Here is a 26259-nt window from a genome sequence, read left to right as displayed (position 1 = left end):
GAAGCCCTAGGTAGCGAGTAGCAGAAATACTCAGATAGCTCTTGTTTTAGACGAAAGATTTAAATGAATTTGTTTCAAAGTAAAAGACATGGTATTGCATCAGTCTGTAGCCATACATCTGAAAAATAAATCTGATGAATGAAGGTAAATATACAGTAACTGGGACCTATGAAGACACACATACAAAGGAATAAGGAATGTTTACAATCATATGCATGTGACTGTCCACTTTATTTTTTAAAGATTGTATTTATATTTTTGAGAGAGAGAGAGCATGAGATGGGGGAGGGTCAGACGGAGAAGCAGGCTCCCCACAGAGCAGGGAGCCCGACTCTGGGCTCCATCCCAGGACTCCAGGACCTGAAGGCAGACACTTAACCAACTGAGACACCCAGGTGCTCCTGTGTCCTTACTTTAAAAACAGAATGAGTCAACCAGTATGAAACTCGGGGCTCACGAAAATGTGCCTCAATGCTCTCGCCTGACCCAGCCTTGCCATTACTGAACTGCGACATTAGCCATACATCAGCAGACCAAAAAACAGTCACTCTGCATCCAGTCCTGAGACTCCTGGCTCTCCGAAGTTCTAAGAATTAGGAGCTCTTGGAAACTAACATCCTAAGAAGGAACAAATTCTGTTCCTCAGCCAGAAGAACTGGGCAGTCTTTCCATGCAACATACCCTCACCCATGGAGCTTCGGTGTACCAGAGTCAGAACGGGGCACAAATCACGGGGTGCTAGTGTCAGCCCTGTCCGGCCCTCCTCCCCTCCTCCTTCTGAACAGGAAGCAGTCTGGGTCCTGCAGGTCAAAGCCGAGAGCTTGTGAGCGGGCTTTCCTCTCCTCAAGGGCTGCTCAGGATGCTGCTTGCTCTCAGCGGTCGGACCTGCCCGTGAGTAAGGCACTTACCATGAGGGAAGGCAGGCAGGGCTGCTCCATCTGTGCCCAGGGCTCTGGATGCTGGGGTGCCTGAAAGGAAACTCAGGTGCAGCCTGGGATGTGGATATGGAAGCTGAGACTCTTCCTGCCTCTCAGCAAAGGCAGCATGTCACCCTTCCAAATGAATGAATTAATAAATAACTCCTCGGCCAAATCTGTGGATTTTCCATAGCACATGGAAACCCTGGCTATTTCCTCGGGAAAGAGGACAGTGAGAACTCCGGTGCCTGAGAGGGACACAATTATGCTTTGAAGCAGGAGATGGCTACCCAGATCACACCACAGAGCATGACCCCCCTTCTCCCAGGTGATGCAACTCTTATTTCCCTCCCCCCAGGGCCGAAGGACCGGTAAGAGCCAGGAGATTACCATCACCTGTCCCTCCTCCATCCCCCCCGCCCCCACCAACTAGGCAATCAATAGCTTTCCACCCACTTGTATGAGATTTCCCCCTGAGTTTGGTGCATGAGCAGAGGGACATCAGGCACATCTGGTATGTGCCCAAGATTATACCAAGAGCTGCTGAGCGTGAACAATAAACATGTTCTTTAAACCCATCTCCATAATCCGACTCAGAAAAAGCCTTTGGCATGATTTTGATGCTCTCAACTGTTAAATCCCCATGCCTCTCTCCACATAGGACACCCGATAACACTGTGACAGGGGACCGTCATGCCTTTTGACCCTGCGTAATAATTCCAGCTGATGCTAAGTGAGTATGACCGATGGTGATTCAAGAGGCTGTGGCTGTCACTTTGGCAGACTGGGGTGCAAGGTGCCGAGGGTGTCTTGCCTCCTCTCTCTCTCATATGTAAAATACTCCTGCAAGAAGGACCCTTAGAGATCAAATCAGACACTTTGGTTTTATAAATGGGGAAATGGAATACAGACCATAAACCATTCATCTAGAAACTCACAATCATTCATCCAGCAAACACCTACTGTGTACAAGATCTTTGCAACGCATAGCAACAAAATTCTATCATTTAGATATTTGGTCTATGGCCCAAATTTCAGAATACTCCTCCCTTGGATGTTTTTAAGTTTATGCATGTTTCCCATCTAGAGATGACCAAATAGCAATATATCCCAAGCACAGGAACTGGCAAACTTTACTACAAAGAGCCAGACAGCAGACTGTGTGGGCCACAGGGTGTGTCACAACTACCCGGTTCTGACACTGTAGTATGCACATAACTATCAGCAATAACAGGTGTGACTGTGTTCCAATAAAACTTTATTTACAGAAAAAAAAAAAAGTCTGCCTGCTAGATTTGGCCCACAGGCTATACTTTGCTGACACCTGCCCTTAGTGAATCTCATTTGACAATGACCTTTTTGGGCTGCAGATCTTAAGTTTGCCCTAATCCGATCATATTTAATCGCAAACCTCCCTTAGATTCGTAGAAGCTAAGAAGTATATATAAAGGAAAAATCACAGAACAAGGAGTTTAGAGAATGAACCTATAACCAGCTATTACAACTACCCATAAAGCAGAGGGAAGGAATAGGAGTGATAAATAGAACTGCTCCTGCCCATCCAACCAAAGAGGGATGGAAGTTTTCATCTACATAACCAAATGCTGAGCCTCCTTAATTGGGTATCATCTCTTCTCCCCAGTTCAGGAAAGATAATGTCCCTAGGATATCAGGCAGATTCCCATCATTCTGTCCCTATAGGCAATAACTCCCATTCATTCTTGCTGGAGGCAAGTCTAAGCTGGGCTGCTTAGCTTGGTTGACAGGGCAGACTTGGGGCACTCGAAGGGTCAATAATAAGGTCTGATCTTCCCTGAGCCCATTCCCTGGGCATGGTGGAGGGGGGTGGGTTGAGGAGCTGGGGGGTCTGCATCCTTCCCTGTTTGTGTCTGCTTTAGAGAAAGCGGATTTCAAAAGTGGCCCCAGCCAGCTGCAAAACCAACAGGGTTCATCACTTGAGACAGAGTGTTGCTCAGCAGAGCCCATTGAGTCTGAATTTGAGAATTTGGGGCAAAAAGCTCACAACTTAAAAATAGCATCAAAAACTTGGCTGAAAGGGTTCCCAGGTGACCCTCACAGATCATATCACACAGACTCCTGTTTGATGTGAGTCAAAGGAAGATGCGACTGGCAGGTACGCCCAATTACGCCCCAGGCTCTCCTCCAACTGCCTGCCGCTTTACAGAAAGGGAACTCCTTTACAAAGTTATAATCTCCTAGCAGAATGTGCCCTTTACACAAAAATGCCCCGTCAAGGAATCCACGCCGCCTCTGGTCAACTCACAGAAGTGCTTCGTGTCAAATTTCGGCTTTGAGGGAAGATGACAAGTGAGTTCCTCGCATCATATTTCTCTGTTTGTTTGTTTTGGATGTGGGATGGGCCTCCGTGACACCAAACAACTGGATAAACATTTTTAAAGTGTCTCTGAACCAGTGGTCCAAGTGTTTATTTTCAAAAAGACCAAAGAATCAAAGGGCTGGAAGATTTACTCTCTTTCCAGCTTCTCATCCAAGGCTCTTGAACAACCCAGTCACCGCCCTTACCCTGTTGCTGCATCGCACTTGGTTCATTGGTTTCTATGAAAATAAAGAGATTTGAACTCATTCATTGATCATCGGTTGAGAACTACATTGAGCTATGTCAGCCCTGATTTGGTTGATTTTACTCAGTAAAATTTAACGATGCCATAAAGCATTAAGAGCCAGCCAAAGCATCAGAGTTTGAACAACCACGGACCATTACACACCAAAGGAAAGTATCTACTAGGACTTCTCATTCGTGTTAGATAATGAATAAAAATAATGGAAAAGGGCAGTATTTCGGTCATTAGCCCACAATTAAACACAACTTGGCTGCCAACAGGACACAAAGCCACAGCTCTTGAGTCTGATCGTTCATCTCTTCCTCCCACCGTAACGAGGCAGCAGGAGTGAGCCCTCAGCTGCTTCCCTGGGCTTCCCTTTTGCAGGCACGTGCCCTGGGGAACCCTGAAGGCAACACACATCACAAATGTGCATAAACTGTATCTTCATAAATGCCCTCAGCTGGGATAGAGATCCTCCGATGAATAATAAAGTCACCATATCTCAGTTTGGTCTGGGACAGACAGTTTAACTATTGCTTTTCTTTATCGTAAGTGTGCATACACATACATACTTACACATGAAAAAATGTAAGAAAGCAATTCCAAAGCAGGTCAGTCTTTTCTTTAGGAAGCTGTCTTCACTAAAAATATAGGCTGAGGCTTCAGTGAGGCTGTCGTATTTAAAACACACACACACACACGTACATGTACACACACACAAAACGTTTAGGAGGCGAGGAGACATGTCTCATCTTTGCTGGCTACAAAGGTCATCGAAACAAATTAGGGTTGAGAATCTAAGAAAAATGGTACTATTTGCATTGTGGTTTAGTACAACAATTCCCAAAAGGTGACCCATTTTAACTTCTAATACAGTAAATGTGGACAGATTTAATCTAAACAAACAAAAGCTCTTTGGGGGTCTTTAATAATTTTTGAGAGTGGAAAGGCGCCGTAAGACCAAAAAGTCTAAGAATTCCTGATTTAGTGGAAGGAGCACACATTTTGGAGAAAGATTGTTTTCAGATTTGTTTTATCTCCTCTGTCTCCCATTAGCTGTGTAACCTTAGCCGAGTTACTCAGCTTCTCTGGGCTTCCATTTTCTATGGATCAGACTAATTACCCTTATAATTTTCTGCTCAAGCAAGTTTCCTTGCTGAAACATGATATCCAGAAGGTCAGTGCTATGTCTGTGTGTTCCTGCCAGATCCCCTGAGCCTAGCACAGCACATGGTATGATACATGATAGGGTCTCAATAAATAATTATGAATTGATAGACTGGATAGTTCTGAGGATTAAATAAGATAATATGCATAAGGTGACCAGTGAGGTGCCTGGCATCTAGCCAATGTCACAGCGGCTCTGTAAATATCAGAGCCCTTTCTTTACCACTAATGCTGTTCTCAGTTGTATCATACAGGAGAGCAAATGCACAGCTTGTTTATAGGAAGTGAGCATTTAAGACTTGGTTCTCAAAGGGTGGTCCCCAAACCAGCAGCATCAGCCAAACTGGGGAAACTGTCAGCACATGACTTGGTTCCAGTGCCTGACCGACCGAATCTGAACCTGGCAGGGGCTAAAAGATGTGTTGTGTTGTAACAAGTTTTCCAGGAGAGTCTGACTTCGTCCTGAAGTGTGAGAACCACACCTTTGAGACATGCATTGGGTCTCTCGGAAAAGAGTATTTTATGCGAGTAGCATTTTAGACTTTGATAGCAGAGAGTACCTAATATGTCTGCTGCTGGCTGCCTGGAATCTTTTCTTGAGCAAAGGTAGAAGATACATAGAGTCAACTGTAATAAATGTCTGTTGCTAGGCCTTGCAGGGCAGTGTGATTGATTTTGCATTCTGGCTGAATATCTGGGGGCCAGCGCTAAGCATACTTTGCATCTGAAATAAAGCTAGAACCAGCAGGGACAGAGGAAGTTTTATCTTAGCGAAACCCCAGCATAACCCTTGAGTCATCTTTGTGGCTAGGCATAAAATCTGTGGGTAGGAACAGAGACGGGGGAGGGGAGAAAGGTAAATTGTTGTCGGTGGCTGGGGGAAGCACACATTTTATTGCTCATTTCTTTTTTTTTTTAAGATTTTATTTATTTATTTGACAAAGAGAGAGAGAGAGAGATAGCAAGAGAAGGAACACAAGCACGCAGAGTGGGAGAGGGAGAAGCAGGCTTCCAGCGAAGCAGGGAGCCTGATGTGGGGCTTGATCCCAGGACCCTGGGATCATGACCTGAGCGGAAGGCAGATGCTTAAGTCACTCAGGCACCCCATTATTGCTGATTTCTATCAGACCTTTGTAAACACACTCCTAGTCTTCACAACTCCCTTACAGTATAGCAAACCACTACCATTTGGGTAATCACTCGTAAGCTCTGAATTTTGAGGAATGTCACCAGCCAGTACCAGTGACAATGTGAGTAATTTCCACGTGCCTGCAATCCGATGGGCTTCCCCGCTAACCTAGGGTACAGGCACTACCATTACTCATTTTACATGTATGGAAATTGAACTTCAAGAGATTCTGTAGCAGAGCTGGGATTCAAACCCACACATGCCTGACTAAAGATTTATGCTTTTCATTAAAAGTTCTACCTGCCTATATACAGCACAGAGTACAGCCTTGTAAATATAACGGAGCACATTTTGGGTAGAAGCTATGATTCAAGGAATGAAGTAAAACTCACACAGAGTCAAAATAATCCTCCCCAAAATTCCATAAATTGTTCATCAAGTACAACATATACTGTATTACATATACAATGTCTACAGTAAGAGATCTGTACCACTTCAAACATTAATTTAGATTATACAATGTAGAATAATCAAAATACAGTGAGAGTATTTTTAATAAATGAGAGAGGGTGTAGAGTTGATTTTGAGTCAGTTCAATGTACACTGTGGCCACTCACAAACCTGGCTTCATGCAGGATACATGCTAAGGGAGTGGACATGCACACAGGGTGACAGAGAGTTATGTATGTTCCAGAAGGTTCTAGGCACTCTGGAGTTATCACAAGAAGTGCACTATACAGCTGTTTCCCAGAAAAGCTTGTGAAAAGCCAGGGGAGTGGGCACAGCCATGCATGGTTACATTACAGGGCAGGGGCTAGAGTCTAGCCAGGCCATGAGATAACTTGGAAAAGGGGATCTGAGCCTTCATGAGAGAAGCAGCTATAGAAGGATGGAGAAGAAACAAAGATCACACAAAACAGGGATTTGAACAAAACACCCAGCCCTGGAATTGGGGTGGGGGCACCCTAAATTTGAGTCTTCCCCTGTTGCTACTGCTTTGGCATTGGCCCAATTATTTATAATGTAGGACTAATGATATCTAACCCACAAAATATGTATTTCTGGTGATTATATACGTGTTTATGTTTATACAGTGGAATAATTTTATTTTTTATGCAAGATAAATGTGCATTATCTCAAATAAATTAAAATCACTTTGGAAAAGGTACTATATCCTCCTTTAAATCTTTTCTGGGAAGAATGGAGAGGAGGAGTGGGAGGCTAAGAAATAAGTAACACTTAGTGCACACCTATGACGCAGGTCCTCTACTTTATCCCCGTTTTTACAAACAAAGGAATAAGGCTCAGAGAGACTTGGTAATTTTCCCAAAGCCAAACAGCTGTCGAGTGGCAAAGCCAAAATTCGAACAAGTTCTGTCTACCTTCAAACTGAAGCCACTTCCTAACAAAGCTCAGCAAATGTTTGTCTTTACCAAATTGCATTACAACCTAGTGATTTCCTGGCATACTCCTAAATAAGAGTGAGGAAGGAGGAAGACAAATTGTTCACACAGGCTGGATGCCTGGCCGTTTGAGGTCCAGCAGTGAATAAGACAGGGACAGTCCTGCTCCCATGAAGTGGGGAGGAAGATTCGTGCAGCATGGGGCAGAGACAAAGGGTACAGAATCCTCTGTCTTGCCCTAACTCAGCCACCAAACAGCTTGTGTGAATGAGTTCACCCTGCTGGGACTCAGTTTCCTTATCTGAAGAATGGGAAAGGGGTGTATCTAATTTGATAGGATTGTCCAGCTCTCACATTCTCTGATTTCATAAGAAGCTTTTACTTTCCTGTCCTATAAAATTCAGTCGGGCCATGAGCTGTGATGAATGTTATTCACTGGCCCCTCCCCGACCAAACCAACTATTTCTACCTTTTTCCTCTTATCAGGACTTTCCTCCAACACGATAGACAATCGGTCAGGTCACAGAATTCCAACTACAGACTCTAGGAGTTCTGCAATCTACGTAATCAGGGGAAATTAACACATGAAGCCCAAGGTGCCCAGCCCCTGGTGTCACAACCACAAGTTCTCACAGACAAAACTCCTATACTTCTCCATTTGGTCACCGGAATTTCTGTCTCTAAGTTACTTGTTGAAACAACTGTACAAAACCTAACAAAGACATCAGATCAGGCAGCCTGTGCCCCCCGGGTCTCCAAGTAAGTTAAAAGCTTTTCCATCACTTGAAAAATAATGATAAAACATTTCTTTTAACCATTCTACTACGACCCTTATTATTTTTCATTTTTATTGATATTTCTATTGAATACACCTTTCAGTATTTTAAAAAACAGAATCCTTATTTAGATTATTCCAGGCCCACCCCTCAGTGATGCGTTCCTTGTTGTGTTGTTATACTTCTTTCATGTTTCCTCTAAAAGTCACTTTCCTGTTTAAATGGATTAAGTCAGTTATATGGGCACTTATATAGATGAAGCTAAAATCCACAGGGTGGTGGTAGGAGCTGACTGGATTTGAGGGCCTCCATCAGCATGGCCAAACAGACACGAAAACCTAAGTGCACACTGAGTGAGATTTCCCCCTACCCCGCTCCTTTCTCTGCCTCAGAATCACCCTCCCCAGACCAGTTTCCTTGATATCCAGGGAGAAGCAAAAACACCTGAGTATAAGGGCCTTGAGGGACCATTCCCCAGGTTCTCTGACACAAAGCAAATGATTCCCAGATCTCTCAACCTACAAAAAACTTGCTCATCTCGCTCCTCGCACTTAACCTCCATGAGTTTCAATATCTGTTCTCACGTACCCGTCTGCCCGCAAGCCTGCCACTTCCAAAGATATGAATGCCATGTGTATCCCCAGTGCCCAATACAGGTTTTGTGATCAATTATTACTCAACAGATGGATAAATGAGATCCTTCTGCTGAGGGAGTTGGGGGCATGGATAGAAGAGAAAGAAGTTCATGTGTTAAGAAAAGGATGAAGTTTTGAGGGAACTGTTAAGAGAAGGACACAGGAGCTAACATTTGCCTGCCCACTAAAATACTGGACCCTGTTAAACAGTCCACATTCACAACTACGACCAGCCCCATTTTCCGGATGCTAACACTCATGCAAGTGAAGTAATCGATTCTGTCTGCAGCATGAGAACTGTAAGCCCCAAATTCAAACCAGATATTTCTAAATCCAGAGTTCTTCCACTGGTGAGAGGCCCCAGTGTGGGGAAACAGAGGGTGGCCAAACTCAGGACAGCGCATCACGGTGAATCCGAAGAGCAGGTAGACTGTCCAGTTCCTGGGCAACCCAAGCGCCCCACCGGATTCCGAAGGCAACATCTTTTGTCTTCTCTCTGAGGCAATTTGGACTGGAGAGTAAGAGGCGCTGGGAAAACCAATACTTCATATCTGAGGACAGCTTTGGGGTTCAGTTAAACCCCATCGCTGAGCCTAGAAGTCGGGTTCATGGTCCCAGGAGGTGGGCTCTGCCGGTGCTCCGGCGCCCTCTAGCGACCGTCTCCTCTAAAGCCAACTTTCTCCAGCCCTTCCCCCTTGCTTCAACAGCTATCAGGGGCGGGCCCTTCCCCTTGGACCCCTGCTCGCTTATTTTTGTTCCTCCTTTCCCTCAAAGCGCGAAGAATTGTCCTGCAGAGGTTTCGATAAGAACGGTCTTTTAGTCAAGACACCTTAAACCTGAGACGGTTTCTAGGCTTAACCTGAAATACTGTATTTTTCCCCTGATGTTTCCAAGGAGAAATGTTTCTCGTTTTTTAAGTAATAAGAAATACAAAGTTAGAAATATTATGTTTTGAGCCAAAGATGGAAAAACAACGTTTTAGAGTGTGCTCTTTCTGAATGGACCTTTAATTGAAAACAGAATAAAAGATTCCCCTGTGAGTTCCTGGAAGTGTATCCGCTCATAAACTCTCTTTGTTTATTTTATTGATTCAATTATGACATTTAAAATAGAAAACTAAGACTGTGCATGAACAATTCTTCACAAAACATGCACATTAACTGAGATGGCTGCAGACAATGATTTTCCACAAATTTAATCACATCTACTGGGTAAATATTGCATTGGCTCCAAGAGAGAACAAAGTTGTAAGTCCCAAGGCTGCTCCCCAAAACACTCCATTAGAGGCAGGAGCCACCCACTACTATCCTCAGCTCAGTAAAAATTATCAGTGTCCGTGGCACCAGAGACTGGCACCACCACAGTAATTATCTCCAGGGAACTTGAGTCTCTCTACAGAGAAAGGAGTCATCGGGGGGTTGTGGAGTGAGTCCCCTGATCTTGACCAAGTCACCTCTCTGAAGTTTAGTTTCCACATCTGTCAGATTAAATAGCTAGAGTCGAGAGATGATCCCCAAGCTCTCTTCCAGTTTGGAGAGTCACAGATACAAAGCGATAAACTTGTTGCTCACAGTTTAGAAACGAGCCCACCACGGGCCAACTCTAAGTTGGCTCCCCCATACCCAGGAGTGTACTAAAACCAGAGAACTGGAATAAACCTTTCCAAATAAGGCATCCTTACCAATCACTTTCATTTTTCAAAACTGGCTTTCAAACCTCCAATATTTACTGACCTAAAAGCTAGTGGTTGTCAAGAGGCTTTCCAAAGAATACAAGAGCCAGAGAAAGGACTTTCTGGGCTTTGCCTACGTAGGGAAAACATATACTATATCATATATATTTAGTAATTCATAGATGAAACAGAAAGCTCCCACATAAATGAGATTCCTAGCACAGAAAAGATGGGAAGTATATGCAGGCACTGCGATGTCTTTATTATGCAGTCCCAAGTGTTAGCAGGCATCCACTCAGTGAATTTAGTGCTAATCAAGGCCTTACTATCTATCATCTACTTCCAATATCATACAAAAGGCAGCACACCATGCCTGATCCAATTATTGAGCTTGATTTTGGACTTTCACCAACTTCCACATAAACACCTTATTCAAAGAATGGATTTGTAACTCAAACCCACTCATTTACATAACATACTTCCCTCAAAAGGAAAACCATTATAGAACTTTTAGGATATCCTAAAAAAGAATTAAAGTTCTATAATCTGTTCTTTATCACCTACATTTAATTCAGAGAAAGGGAGAGTAAAATGGAATTCTATTATTGTAGGCTGGAAGGTCAGTTCTGATGCACTATAGAAGGGTCTTGAACCATGTGACATTTTTATTTTAAATGCATTTTAAATGTCCTGTTTGGGTATTTTGTGATTCTGGGTTACTGGCTACTGTTGCCAAGGCAATATGACTTTGGGTGACCATATCATCCAAAGGGGTTTTTGTTTTGTTTTAAAATATTAACAAAACAAAAATGGAAAGATCAAACATAGAGAACAAATTTAGCCTTTTTCTTCTTCAAAATGAATGAAATACAGATCTTCTGGCCATATCTCTAGCTAAAAAATACAAAAACTCCTGAAGTGACTTTCCCTATTAGTATAGAGCCTTTCTCCCAGTCTGTCAGGTTGATGCCATCAAAGTGCCCTTCTCACTCTTCGTTCTGGATTCAAATCCTCCTGAAAGTGTGGGCATTAATGACACATAACATCAACTGTTCACCTCCAACACATTTGCCTCCAAATGGAAAAATCCTTTATATGAATAAAGGTGGTCATAATGATCCAGAGTATTATGTTTCAAGGTACATTAAAAAGGCTTGCTGCAAACCATATGAAAACATTCAGTTGGGTTCCAAAAGATTCAAACACAGATGAGAATAAAGATTCCACTATTGACCCACTTTTTTTCTCTGTGGTTATTTTTTATAGTCACTAAAATCTTAAGGTTTTTAGTCATGATGGACTCAAATCATCTGGTGATAGGAAGAATCAAATATTCCTATTTTTTGGAATACTACATAAAACTTCTTTGGAAATAGATTAACGCCTTTTTTCCTACTAACTGGAATGAGGTATGTTTTAATCAGAAATCCACATGCAGATTAAGAAACACTTTAATACAGAGACTTTTTAATTAAAATCTCTAAAAGCAGGATTACCCTAAAAAAAAAAAAATCAATGATTCAAGCAAAATGCCATGTTGCTACCAGAGACCTAGAGATAAACAGGAAGTCTTTTAAGTACAATTTAAAAACAATCACAAACCTCAGAGCTACTGTGTTGAAAGAAATACTTAGAAACTCCAGTGAAGTGGTTGTCTCATGCTGGGAAACTCGCTGGACCCCATCTGTGCCTGCTTCCAATAAATTATACTAGGAGTGTGTCTGGAAGGATAAAAATGAGGCTGACCACTCACGGGAAAGGTAAAGTTTGACGGCCAAGAGAGTTTTCACATGGTAACACATGAATAGACCTTTGGTTCCATTACAGGCAAGCTCTCCTCACCCAACCATTCAAAACTGCCCGGGATTCAACATCCACTCCTGCAATGGACTGATACTTCCTTTTATGTAATGCCCAGGGAACATCACCTGGTTTTGATGTGATTTGAGTTTGTTCTTGTAAAGCTGTCATAATCTTTCCATCAGAGATAAATGAGGAGATTCTGGTCTTCGTTAGTATGCACTTAACACAGGTGTCCTCTCTGTATTTGCCAGCCCTTCTATTTTGATCCACTTACCTACATGTGAATACCTTTGACCTACTCTGAGCTCAGACCCCTGATCTGCAAGAGCAACTCTGTCAGTCTCTCTTTAAAAATAGACAAGTCCATAAAATTAATTTAACCTAGAAATGGCAGCTTAGTAAGGGAAATGAAAACATCAGAAGTTATTTAATCACAGCAATAGCCATCCTGAGCTCTGTCTTATCTGCTGAGTAATAAAAAAGAAGTGGAACCTTCCTAAACTTGAAGGGCATCAAATAAGTAAAATTCTTGTTTGTCTCTGGCTCTTGGGGGGAGGGGGGATGTACTAAAGCAGGTTAACCAGTGTATACTAACTACAATACATAGTCAAGGATTCATAACATCTATGCTTTAGGAAAGTTGGTTTTTCTGGGGAGAGAGGTTTTTTTTGATGAAAAGCCAAAAAATAAAAAACAAAACAAAACAAAACAAAAAAAAAAACCCCACCCCACAAGCATCTTTGAGAATAGGGGTTGTTAAGAGGGCAATCGAAGGAACAAGGAGAAAACAATATTTCATTTGAAGTTAAGATGATTTTTCACAAAGACTACTAGGCTTTAGTATCAGTTTAAGGACACTTTAAATACCTTGGACAGCTCAAAAATGCTGTTTAGGAAAACGAAAACCACGTGAGCCAAAACAATCAGAGCAGTGCTTTAAAAATCCCTGGCAAAGCAACAAGAGGAAACAAGGGAATGAGGGTTGGTTTTGCATAGTTTTGAACACAGATGTAGAGGAATGAGGCATCTCCTCCCAAAAGACACTGAAATCCTATAGCATCAGTGGGTCAATAAGTATGATGGGGGAGAGGGGTGGGGAAGGGTTGTTCTTTCCAGTTATTTCTCATACAAAGTTTCCCAGGACACTCACCCCTCCCTAACTTATCCACCACTTCTCTGCCCATCTTCCCTCCCTCCACCTCGGGAACCCCCACAGCCCGAATTTCCTAAGCTTGAACCCCTGGGATCACCGCTGCAGTCTGTGATACTTCCTAGAGACTCCCAAATTCTGGGACTGGAAGTCAGTCTTGCAAGGACGCCTGGGGGGTGTGGTGGGATCTGGAGGACAGGATGGGAACTGGGGCCTTAAAGACCACCCACTTCTTTCAAAGGAAAAGAGTGCATCTTCCTAAGAGTATTTCAGCCAGCTCCCCACTGGATAGTCATCAACACTGAGACTTAGCATCGATCACCTCCAAATTGTCTCCCTGGATTCTGCCCTAACGATCCACGGGCTTCTCTTATCCTACAAGGGGTTCTGATATCTTTAGTTGGCATGGCTAGCTGTTTGGTGGTCCCTCCAGTCCCACCCCTGGCCCCATTCCCTCATGGCTACTTTAACAGAAGAAGGAGCGCTGAGGGACTTGGTTGAATCAAAGGACTTGCAAGCCTACTGATTAGTTTTAAGCCCGAGAGGCCCGGCCACAATTACATACTATTGGGACCTATTGTAAGGGGGGTGGAGGAAGGAAGCTGAGAGGCTAAATCCAACAGCAGCTAGATCAAGGACTGGCCACCGCTACAATTTTCCAAAGCTTTCTCACTGTCAGAGGGGGAGGCTGCAACTTCAGCACGGACTCTCCTCCCCTCCCCCTCCCCGATTTCTAAGACGGCAATGCCCCACTCCCCCCGCCACCGCTCGCAGGACCGGATCCCCGGCGGGTGTGCTGCCGTCCCCTCCGCGGGCTTGCTTCCCACCCCGCGCGCCCCACCCCACCGAGGCGAGTTGAGCGGACAGCAGAAGACGAGATGCATGGGATGAAAGTTCCCTCGGATTAAAGACTGTGCTCGTAGCTGCTTCTTAAAACAGCAGCAGCAGTGATAAGCAAATCTGAGCGAAACCAGCGCATCTCAAAAGTTGGTCTTGCTACGCAGCAGCCCCGAAGGACTTTGCCATCGCAACGCCCCAAAGAACACAGGAATGCAGAGTTGGCATCTACTTACCTGGAGGTACCAACCTCGAAGAGTAGGAAGAGAATCGAGCCTGGGACGAGGTCTGTCCTACCCCGAGGATGCAGAATCCGGCTCTGGAGTGGAGGTGGTTGGTGGTGTAGTTGGTGGTGGTGTGAGGCGGGGGTCGGACGCCCTCCCCCCTCGTCCTCTCAGGCCAGTTTAGCAACAGCGGACGGGAAAGATGCTGAGAGGGGAGTTTGGTCTCTCCGGAAACCCGGACTCCATCCTTGGAGGTGGGGGCTGGGGAAAGGGTGAAAATGTTGGAGGTGGAGGCTGAGCTCTCAGTAAACTCAGAGAGTAAGTGGAAGGTACGGGGAGGAAGCCAGAGGGAACAGAGAGGAGACGGGAGGAAGGAAGGGAGGAAGAGACGGGGACGCGAGGGTGGTGGGGAGATGGCAGCTTCTCAGAGAGGTTTCCACCTTCTGACGAAACCCATGCGCCCGGCAACCGGCGAGATACTAGTTGGGAAACCTCGGCGCGAGCGCCCCCTGGGGGGTTCCGGCGGAGGCGAGCCCTGCCCCGGGAACGCGAGTCCGCGGCCCCGCCCAGCGCGGGCACTGGATGCGGGGGCGTGCTGCCCGCGGGGCTCCGTCGCTCACGCCCGGCTCCTGGGGACCGTAACGGAGTTCTCCAAATGCTTAGACCTCATCTCCACTTCAGAATAAAGCGGTCATATCTGGGAGGGCGTGCGAGCGATACTTCTTCCTGCACACATTCAAGGAAACTTCTTGAATGGATGTTCAACTGCTACCAAAAATGAAGATCTGATATTGCCCACTTCTGTATCTTTGGGGTCGTACAAAAGTGCCTGGCATATGGTAGGAGACGAATATTTATTTTTTTTTAGTACATAAATGCATAAATAATTGAACGGAGGAGACTTTTCATCACACGTGTTCCTGAATACATCCATCTCACAAATAAGTATAAGATAAAGAAATTAACTCAGAGAGTACTATGTTTTAAAATATACAGAAACATGTTGTCTTATGTAAGGGGTAACCACTGCCACATGTCGTGAAGCACTTTAGGAAGCAAGTATGGTTTTCCTGTTCCAAAACTTATTCAAAGTCAAATTCAGATAAACGAGCAATAGAAAGACTTACTGCGCATTGTGTCTTGTTGTTTCTGCAACAGCAAATAAACTAGACAACTACTCTGTCAGCATATTGCCACACTGTATCTCTCAGGTATCGTCAGAATCACATATTGGGCTTCAGAATCCTTAAGGGTTAGAAAAAAGGCTGTCTCTGACATCGGGTGGACATGGAGATGTTACAATATAATATGGACAGGAATGCAGGGAGAGAGGCCGCTCTTCCTCCCCATCCTCTTAACAAGGCTTCTCTTCATGTGAAGAGATTATCGGCCAAGAATTTTTCACCAACCAGAATTCTCAATTTCAAAGGGCAGAGATGGAGAAATAATGCAATAAGGAGCAGGTGCCCCACTAATGGTTCTATCAAGGCAATTAGGAAGATGTTTGAGATGTGGGAGAAGAGTCTTCAGAAGGAAAAAAACAATAAATATATTTCTTCCCTCAGCTCACCTCTCTTCTGAAGTAGGATAACACTAAACATTGACCCTAGGATCTTAGGGAGCTTGTCTTTATACCAAAGCTCCTTTGATTCACTTTGATTTGAAAAACTTGGGTCATGTGGCTAAACATAAGCCAATCAATGCACCCCAGGATATGGGATCGCACTGAAGCACCAGGGTGCTGTGTCTGGGAGCATTCCGTGGGCTCTGTCCCACTCCTGGAGCCAGAGTGGACCACCACCTGATCCACATTAACTCAGAGTGAAACATAGGGATAGTTCTCCATTACAGTTTCAAGATCTTCCCACCGGGAATAGGGGGATCGATGCTGAGCATATAAAATCAGCCTATGTTTACTAAATATGAAAATATTAAGTCAGAAAGTATTTCAGGTTTAATTAAGAAGTAGTCTTGGTGGGGCATGTGAGTGGCTCCGTGGATTAAGCCTCTGCCTTCGCTCAGATCATGATCTCAGGGTCCCGGGATCCAGCCCCGCATCAGGCTCTCTGCTCAGCAGAGAGCCTGCTTCCCCCTTTCTCTCTCTCTGCCCACTTGTGATCTGTCTGTCAAGTAAATAAATAAAATCTTAAAAAAAAAAAAAAAAGAAGTAGCAGCCTCAGTAATGAACTTGAATTAAAGTTTGAGCTGGATTGTACTTGCAAAGATGAAAGGGAATAAAAGGAAAGTGATTTCTTTGCCTGTTGATTTTGTTCCCTTAAATTTAAGTCCTGTGAAGCAAAGATCTGTTTTGTTGTCTTGTTTGTGATTGTGACCCCAATGCTGAGTTCGACACCTGTCCTTAGCAGTCAATAAACATTAGTTAAATTAGATTTTTAAAACTACCTTAGAGATCATTTAACACAAACCTCTTATTTTTGAGGCATGCTGAGCATGTACTATTTCCAGGCAATCTGTTAGGCACTCTGTTGACTATCCCATCTAATTTTCTCAACAATCTGCCCAGGTAGGTTTCATGATTTCTACAACAAACCTGGGGTTTGAGTGGTCAGAAAGCCCAGACTGGGCTAATGAGAGTATTAATGGAAGTATTAATGGAAGGGAGTATCAATGGAGTATTAATGGAAGTATTAATGGAAGTATTATAATTAATGTTTAATATAATTAATATAATTATTAATGGAAGTATTAATGGAAGCAGGCTCTGAAGGGACAAGGCAGATTGGCTGAACACATGAACCATGGAAAAGAACGAAGAATACAGTCAGAACCCATAGGGAAGAACCCAGTACAATCATCTCTGGCCCCCATGTTAAAAGCACAGACACACAAACTAAATGCAATGCCACAACTTATGACAAATATGGTTTCCCCTGCCAGCCGGCTTCAGCTCCCTAATTAGAAACAGTTGCCTGCAAGTCAGTGTGCAGAACACACATGCAGTTTTTTCCAGAAACTTGGAATTGGTTTTTTTTTTTTTTTTCAAGGCAGGACACTGAAGGTAAATTCAAAGAGGCTCTTCTCAGGGCACATAAAGGAGAATTTACTCCCACCTCTCATATGAAATCAACAGCTTATCTCTGTAAATGAAGATCTATAACCCACTAATGAACTATGGTTGCAGTTACTGCCCCCACAGCAAGTTGCTTATCAGCCAGAGTCCCTTCAACAATTGTGACATGACATCCCGTTATCTGTATCACTCACCTCCTTCCAATTCTCCTTTTCGTGGATTCTGAGCTGCTGGGTTCTACAGCCATCATCAAAATTGTCTAAATCCAAGCCACAAAGTCACGGTGCCACCGGTGTTCCCAAGACGCAAAGGAGGCTCCGGCTCTGAGTAGATCCCCTCGCCGGGTCTTTGTTGGTTAACAGAAAGGGAGACATCCGCTCACTGTCCTGTGCCAATATGAAAGGCACCCCACCCATCAGTGTGACAAGGGAAATGCTGGAATGGAGCCAGGGAACAAAAGGGAAGAAATGTGAATTCTTACCAATGCAGTTGATACCATTTTTTAAGGGAAGCAGATGATGAAGGGGAAAAACAGGCAGAGTCAATGCCCTGCATTAAAAACCCTGGATCCTTCCTTGAGTGAGTCAGGGTGAGCATTTTGTTTTGAAATTGAATTTGTTTTCTTTTTTCCTTTCAAGCTGTAGGATGGTTACATACTCAACGAGTCAAAGGGATGGCTGTAAATAACAGGATTTATTTTTGAAGCTTTGATTCAAATAAAAGCCTTGCATTTCCCCCCAGGGTTATTTATAGCTCAAAAAAATGTGTTCTTTTTTTCTTTTTCATGTGATTTTGAGAACTGACTGATAGGTCTTCCTCTGCGTTTCTGTAAATGCCTGAGAAATGTTGTATTACTGGAAAGCAGAAAGGAAAGCTCTAAGAAAGACTTTCCAGGATGCTAAGAGTCAGGAGAGGAGTGATACACTTGTTCCAAGCTGACACAGGGATCAGACCTTCCCCTGTGCTGCTTCTAGATGGCACCCTGTTTGACCTCTGGGGCCTCACCCATCAGTAACAAGCTATGCTATGAAGGGGTGCCTTATACTTTTGTCTACCAATAGATGGCATCAAAATCCCTCTAGCTTTTCTTCATTGCATTAAAAAAAAGAGAGAGGCAGAGAGCATTTTCTGAGCGTTTGCATGATACCACAGGTGATGTTTGAAAGGATGCTAAATCAGCTCTTATTTCAGAGAAGGTTATCCCATTTGTCTCTCTCTCTTTTTTTTTTTTTTTTAAGATTTTATTTATTTATTTGACAGACAGATCACAAGTAGGCAGAGAGGCAGGCAGAGAGAGAGATGGGGAAGCAGGCTCCCTGCTGAGCAGAGAGCCCAGCACAGGGCTCGGCTCCATCCCAGGACCTTGGGATCATGACCTGAGCCGAAGGCAGAGGCTTAACCCACTGAGCCACCCAGGCGCCCCTATCCCATTTGTCTCTTAATTAAGAATCTTCGTCACCCCACTAAGCCTCAGTCTCCTCATGATGAAAAGAAGGCATTTGACCCAAACTCTAGCTCTGGGATTCTGCTTTTTAGCTACATAATGTCTGCCTAGCCATACCACTCCTCACATTTGTGATAAACCCATTAAGACTCCATTCTTCTGGTTTAATGTGTGTTAGTATGTATCTATCACTCTGTTGCAGAGACTGCTATCTGCCAGGACTATAATCATCTTTTTTTAATTTTATTTATATATTTGACAGACAGAGATCACAAGTAGGCAGAGAGAGAGGAGGAAGCAGGCTCCCTGCTGAGCAGAGAGCCCGATACGGGGCTCCATCCCAGGACCCTGAGATCATGACCTGAGCCGAAGGCAGAGGCTTAACCCACTGAACCACCCAGGTGCCCCAGACTGTAATCATTTTTGTTTGTTTGTTTGTTTTTCCCTATAAAGAAAAGCACAATGTCACAGGCCAGGGAAATGTGCTCAGCCCCAAACTGTCATTACTCAGCCTTTCTTGCAGATAAGATCGCCATGTGACAAAGGTGCAGCCCTGCACTAATATGGTAGCCACCAGATACACGTAACTAAACTTAAATTTATTAAAATTCACTCAAATAAAATAAAACTAAAAATTCATTTCCTCAGTCATCCTAGTCACATGTTTAAATTTTTTTACTTTTGGCTTGAAAAACAAATTTATTTTCTCAGTTCTGTGGGATGGCTGTCTCCAACTGAGGTCCAGCAGGGTCAATTTCTTTCTTTGTCTTTTTTTTTCTTTTTTTCTTTTTTTCTTTTATTCATTTAAGTAGAGTTGACACACAATGTTACTTTAGTTTCAGGTGTACAGCATAGCAATTCAACATTTCTATACACCATGCAATGCCCATCACAAGTGTACTGACCACCTGTCACTATATGTTATCATAATATCACTGATTATATTCCCTATGCTGTGCCTTTTATTGCCATGATGTATTCACTCAATAATTAGAAACCTGTATCTACATCTCCTCTTCACCCCTTATCCCCATGCCCATACCCCCCTTTCCTCTGGCAACCATCAGTTTCTTCTGTGTATGTATACATCTGAATCTGCTTTATTGTTTACTTGTTTTGTTTTTTAGATTCATATGAGTGAAATCCTATGATATTTTTCTGTTTGACTTATTTCATTTAGCATAGTACCCTCTAGGTCCATTCGTCACCAGATCTCATCCTTTTTTATGGCTGTGCAATATCTCTCTGTGTGTAACATCCTCCTTATCCGTCCTTTATTGATGGACATGTACGCTGCTTCCATATCTTGGCTATTATAAACAATGCTGCAGTGAACATAGGGGTACATATATCTTTTCAAATTAATGCTTTTGTTTTGTTTAGGTAAATACCCAGTAGTAGAATCATTGGACCGTATGATATTTCTATTTTTTGTCTTTCAAGGATACTTTACACTGTTTTCCACAGTAGCTGCCCCAATTTACATTCTTCCCACTAGTGCATGAGAATCTCTTTTCCTCCATATTCTTGCCAACACTCATTATTTCTTGTCTTTTTCATTTTAGCCATTCTGGCACGTGTAAAGTAATATCTTACCATGGTTTTGATTTACATTTCCCTGATGATTAGTGACATTGATCATCTTTTCATGTGTCTATTGGCCATCTATATGTCTTCAAAAACATGTCTATTTGTGTCCTTTCCCCACTTTTTAACCAGATTGGTTTTTTGTAGGGTTTTTTTATTGAGTTATATAAGTTACTTACATATTTTGGATATCTCATTTGCAAATATCTTCTCCCATTCAGTACGTTGCCTTTTTTCTTTAAAAATTTTTTTTTCCTCAGAGAGTGTGTGCAAACGAGAGGTAGAGAGAGAATCTTAAGCAGGCACCATGCCCAGAGTAGAGCCCAGGGTAGGGCTGGATCTCACAACCCTGATATCATAAACTGAATAGAAATCAAAGTCAGATGCTTAACCAATTGAGCCACTGAGGCACCCTTTGTAGGTTCTCTTTTTGTTTTGTTGATGGCTCCCTTCACTGTCATACCAGCCACATTTTAAATGCTAATAGTCACAAATGGCTAACCATCTCAGATCAGATATAGAACATTTCCATCATCACAGAAATTTTTGCTATGCAACACCAGTCTAGCTACTGAGATGGCAGTGGAAGTTATAGGACAGTTTCTATGACAGTCTTAAAAGGGAAGAACATACTGACTCAGTTGACATGTACCTTTATTTTCTTACCTGCTTACCCCACCCTTCTTTTTACCCGAAGGTGACAGTAGCTCAGCCATCATGTGACTATGAAGCAGCAATATTTGCCAAGGAAGCCTAAGCAGAAAGATAAAAGAACCCTGGGTCTTTGGGGACATGAAGTCGACACATTATCACCAATTTTATTATAAGAAAAATAAAACTACCAATTGGTACGAGCCACTGTTTTCAGCTTTTTGTAACAGCCAAGTATTATTTCTAACTGATATGCCTCGGAAACTCACCTGAACAATTTTCTATTAGTGACGGGATAAACAGTTTTCTTTCAATTTTCCTTTACTTTGGACAGAGTACAGGACAAGATCTTGGCTGAAAGAAACAAAAAATGTATGTACCCACAATGAGATAATTATTAATCATTCATTTCAATATGCCAAGTGGGCCAAAAGAGAGGAAATGGGACATTAATGGTACCCAAAATAATTATCCCATATTTTATAGTTTGGCTGAAGAACAGCTTTGCTCTTCATTTTCCTGAAGAAGAGGTTGATAAATGTCTATAGGAAAAGAAAATAATATGTGAACCTGTTCTATGTGTCAGCAACTTGGCTTAATGATTTAACATTATCATATTTAAGTCTCAAGGCAACTTAACAAGGTGCATATCACATCTTTTTTGTTTTGTCTTGTTTGGTAATGCTGAGACTGAGTCCCTTGTCAAAATCTGCATAGCTAGTTAGTTAGAGAGAGGAGTTTCAAGTCCAGGCTACTTGGCTCTGGCCACCACTGCATAATGAAATTCTCCTGGTGAGTGTCATCAGATTCTGGTCCATACATGCTTATGTCAAGGCTCGCATTCCATTCTCTGTATCACTTTTCTCATGGTTTTGATTTTTTTTCCACCACAGAAAAGACTAATAGTATTTATATTCATAACCTATAGAAATTGACTAGGCAGGTATAGAGCAAAAAGCTAAGGAAACAACACAAATGTTCCAAGTCAAAAGCAGGCATGGCCTGGTCAAGGAACCTGAGATAACTGAGTAATCTGCTACATCTGGGGCAAAAAAGCGGGACAAAAGAGCAAAGACTGAAGCAAACAAGCAAGTTTGGCCTATACAAAGGGCCATGCAAGACTTACTTACAGAGATTTGATTTTATTCCATGAGTCATTTACTCCCAAACATTGAATTTCCAACATTTTCCTTAATCCACAGTGAAATGAGAAAATAAGCTTTTTGAACAGCTAAATTTTTGAGATGGTCTCTTCATTTCTTTTTTCATTTAAATCTCAGTCACTATAGTCTTATCATCAATTGTTTGTGAGGTCTTAACCATTTTTTTTTCCCCTCAGGTAGGCTCCACAACCAGCATGAAGCCCAACACAGGGCCTGAACTCCCAAGCCTGAGATCAAGGCCTGAGCTGAGATCAAGAGTCAGACACTTAACCAACTGAGCCACCCAGGTGCCCTGGCTTGTCATTTTTTTAAAATGTCTTTACCTGGTAAAATATAAGTATTTATGAGCCAAGGACAAACCAAGAAATGTGTTTTATGGTATGTTCTATGAAATCAATCATTTAGAAATCAGCCAGAAGACACTGAAGAATGTTAAAAAGGAAGTGGTGACCAGATATTAGTGTTAAATTGAGGTAGATTAGAGAGGAAAAATAATAGAGTTGGGGACATCCTAGAGCAAGTGTCTTTTCATTGAATTCATTCACTGGATATTTATTGAGCATTATTGTAAAGTTAGGGATACAATGATGGACTGGACTGGAAAGGTCTCTGCCCTCATGGAGTTGTCAATCAAGTTGGAAATGAAAAAGAGAAAATGAGATTGAGAGTCAGGGAGAGAGGAGAATGAGAGAGAAAAGTAGAAAAGGAAGAACAACTATAGATTATAATAAGCCTCGTGAAAGAAAGAAAAAGTGTGATGAGACGGGAGTAACTGGAAAATATTAAATGGAGTTGCCAAAAAAGGTCCCCTACAGAGAGAACATTTGGTCTGAACCCTAAAAAGTAAGACATGAGCAGCATATAGACCAGGAGGAAGGGGGGAAAGCAAGTGCAAAGGCCCGGAGGTAGAAAAATTTATATTCTTAATGGTCAGTTTTAAGAGTTTGGTCAAGAGAGGCAGTTACACCACACCAACTCCTTAAAAGGAGAAAGAGAAAGGAAGGATGAAAGGGGTGTGAGGAGGCTTCAACAGGACAGAGGACTTATCTTGTTATTTTTATTAATTTAACAGATTTTGAGCATCTAGTCTGTGCCAAACACCGTCCTAGGTCCTGGAGTTGACAAACACATTGATTACCCTCATTCTGCAGGATCATATAATCCAGGGCAAACACAGAACAGAAAATGAACACTACAAGGATAATCCACAGAAACCCCCTGAATGGGAACTTACTTCCATCCCATAGACTAAAGATAAAATCTGCTCCCATTAATGTCAATGATAAAAAAGACCTCTGGGAAGTAAGCTCAGGCAATCACCAGAGGGTTATTTCTGGAAGAATGAATCCAAATGTCCAAAAGGATATTTAAAGGAAGAACAGGATTAGCCTCAGTGGAATCCCTTTCCTTAAGACCTACTCTTCCTGTTGCTTCTGTTTTCTTAATAATTCTTCAGGGTTGACCAACATGGGTCAAATATTTTCAAACATGTTCTCTCTGTGTGCTACCTTGTCTACTCCTTGCAATAATTCTAGGAGACATCACTAATGTCATTGTGTATATCGTATCTTTGAAAAACATGTACTCCTTCTCCTGGGATATAACTTTCTGATGTGCACAGTTGCCTCAGGAAGGCCACCAGCTTCTGGAGTCACAGTGTGGACCCTGTATGGCAGTGGACACCGGCTCCTATGGGAGGAAGGTACACTGCTATAACAGGAGTGGGCCCATCCATAAGGCCCTCAAGACCAGATTCTGGAATGGAAGTGTCTTCCTTATAGGCCTCTTGTGGGGCTATATGCAGAGTTTCCAAACCATGTATACATAAAGATATTTTTATTATGAAATTCAATCTTATTATATATCCTGCTTTGCTTTTCATATAGGTATTATCTAAAAATAATGGAGTGCATGGGTGGTTCACCTGGTTAAATGTCTGCCTTTGGCTCAGGTCATGATCCCAGGGTCCTGGGATCCAGCCCCACATCAGGCTCCCTGCTCAGCAGGTAGTCCACTTCTCCCTCTTCCTCCACAGCTCCTCCAGCCTGTGCACTCTCTCTATCAAATAAATAAATAAAATCATAAAATTAAAATATTAACATATATCATAATTTATAATGGCTATGAGCCATCCCCATATATGGTTGTAACAAAATATGCTAAACTAATCCTCTTGGGGCATTTATTTCCAATTTCCTACTATTGTATATAATGCTTCAATGAGCATTTATATCATGTACTCTGATGTAATATGACAAGAATACCAAGAAGTGCACCTCTGTGGTATTCTTCCCAAAAATCCGTAATCTCAGTCTAATCATAAGAAAAATAGCGAACACAAATTGAGGGATTTTTTTTTTTAATTTTTTGAGAGAGAGAGATAGAGAGAATGAGTTGTGGGGAGGGGCAGAGGGAGAGAGAGAATCTCAAGCAGACTCCCTAGTGAGCTTGGGGCCCAATACAGGGCTTGATCTCAGGACCCTGAGATCATGACCTAAGCATAAATCAAGAGTCAGACACGTAAATGACTGAACCAGCCAGGTGCTCCAAATTGAGGGGCATTCTATAAAATACTCCACCAGTCTTTCTCAAAACTGTCAACATCTTAAAAAAAAAAAAAAGAAAGAAAGAAAGACAGACAGACCAAGAAACTATCATAGGCTGGAGGATATTGAAACATGATAATAAATGGAATGTGGTGCCCTAGAGAAGATCCTAACACAGAGAGAGTATTAAGGGGAAAACTGGTGAAATCTAAATGAAGTCTAGAGTTGACTTAATAGTAATATACCAGTGCTGGTTTATGACAAATGTTCCATGGTAATATAATATGTTAACACTAGGAAAAAATGGGTGAGAAGATATGGAAATTCTCTGTACTATCTTCACAACTTTTCTGTAAATCTAAAATTATCCCAAATTAAAGACTTATTTTAAACACACACACCACACACACACACAAGTTTCTCACTTGTTCTCTTAGGATAAAGTTAGACTAGTTGAGGTGAAAACTGTATAATTTTCAGGTTTTTGATACATTTTGTGATGTTACCAGAATGATAATTTAACTTAATCCATTGTTTTGGCCTATTTTGTAAGTAAAAACCTTACTTTATCTGCTTGTCTTCTTTAGGTCAAATGTCTTCTCTGCAAATTCTACAGGAAGCCCACCTTTCCCTAGCCTGGCTGCTGGTTCTCAACTGGTAAAGGAATGAAGAAGTGACAAAAAAAAAAAAAAAAAAAAAAAAAAAAGACGCAAAACTCCAAAAACCTTCTGGGAAACAAAGACAGAAAGTCAGAACATGCCATTTTTTACATAGTCATTTTTCTGATTGTAACTCCACTCTCTGCATTTTTCCAGTAGCGCTGCCTTTAAAGTGAATCACCGGTGATCAAAGGCAAACCAAAATAACGCATTGTTCTTCTAGAGAAGAGAAGGTGAAGTCCTATCATTCTGAGGGTATTCTTGGGGAAAAAAGAAAGAAGAGCAAGAGAGAGACCACATTGCCTACTTTTTCTAAAAGCAAGGCCTATAATTTTGCTCTTTTGAAAATCTTTTTTAAAAACACTTGCCGCTTGGGAAAGGCAGAGATAATGCTGAGGCTTAGATTAAAAAGTTTATCTGCTCTGTTTCTACCACCTCCCCCTGTAGCAGCATGCTGTGGGGGATCTGCATCGTGTCCAATCTTGCTGTTGTCTTTGTAGGAAGGGAGACATTACCAGGTGCTGAGCATATGGGCACCAGACACTATACTAGCCCTTACAGTATGTTCTCCTTGATTTCTCCCACCTGTGCAGAGTAACCATGTGGGAGAGTCCAAAAATGATCACTGTTCATTCCCTCCCTTGATCCCCACCCCTTGCAATGTGCCTCTGCAGCTTTTCCCATCAATAGGGGGGCTGTTTCTCCACCCTCTTGAATCACAAGGCTAGCCTTATAACTTGCTTAGGCCAAGAGAAAGCAGCAGAAATGACGTGGAGCCAGATCTGAGCCTAGAATGTTAAGAGGCATGGCACATTCCACCCAGCCTCCATGAGAACAAGCACAGGCTGTCTTGTTGGAGGATGAGTGAGAGATGGGTCAG

The 26259-nt window shown here is 42.5% G+C and overlaps 1 protein-coding gene across 2 annotated transcripts in view; it reads right to left on the bottom strand.

Moving 5' to 3' along the window:
* Positions 1 to 26259, bottom strand: part of CPNE4 (copine 4) — a 577619-nt gene that overhangs the window by 454305 nt on the left and 97055 nt on the right. The window contains exons 2-3 of one of the 2 annotated variants that reach the window (XM_082719255.1): positions 21281 to 21365; positions 17524 to 17764 (exon numbers count right to left, since the gene is read on the bottom strand). In XM_082719255.1, the coding sequence (XP_082575381.1) occupies positions 17524 to 17579 (56 nt within the window). In that variant the 5' untranslated portion in view covers positions 17580 to 17764; positions 21281 to 21365. Of the gene's footprint in view, positions 1 to 14310; positions 14769 to 17523; positions 17765 to 21280; positions 21366 to 26259 lie in introns of those variants that run through there. The other variant, XM_082719256.1, reaches the window with a different exon arrangement.

Source organism: Mustela nivalis (assembly GCF_964662115.1).
Source record: "Mustela nivalis genome assembly, chromosome: 1".
Lineage (NCBI taxonomy): Eukaryota > Metazoa > Chordata > Mammalia > Carnivora > Mustelidae > Mustela > Mustela nivalis.
The sequence above is the reverse complement of the archived record's forward strand: the minus strand, read 5'-3'. Positions and strand labels throughout refer to the sequence as shown.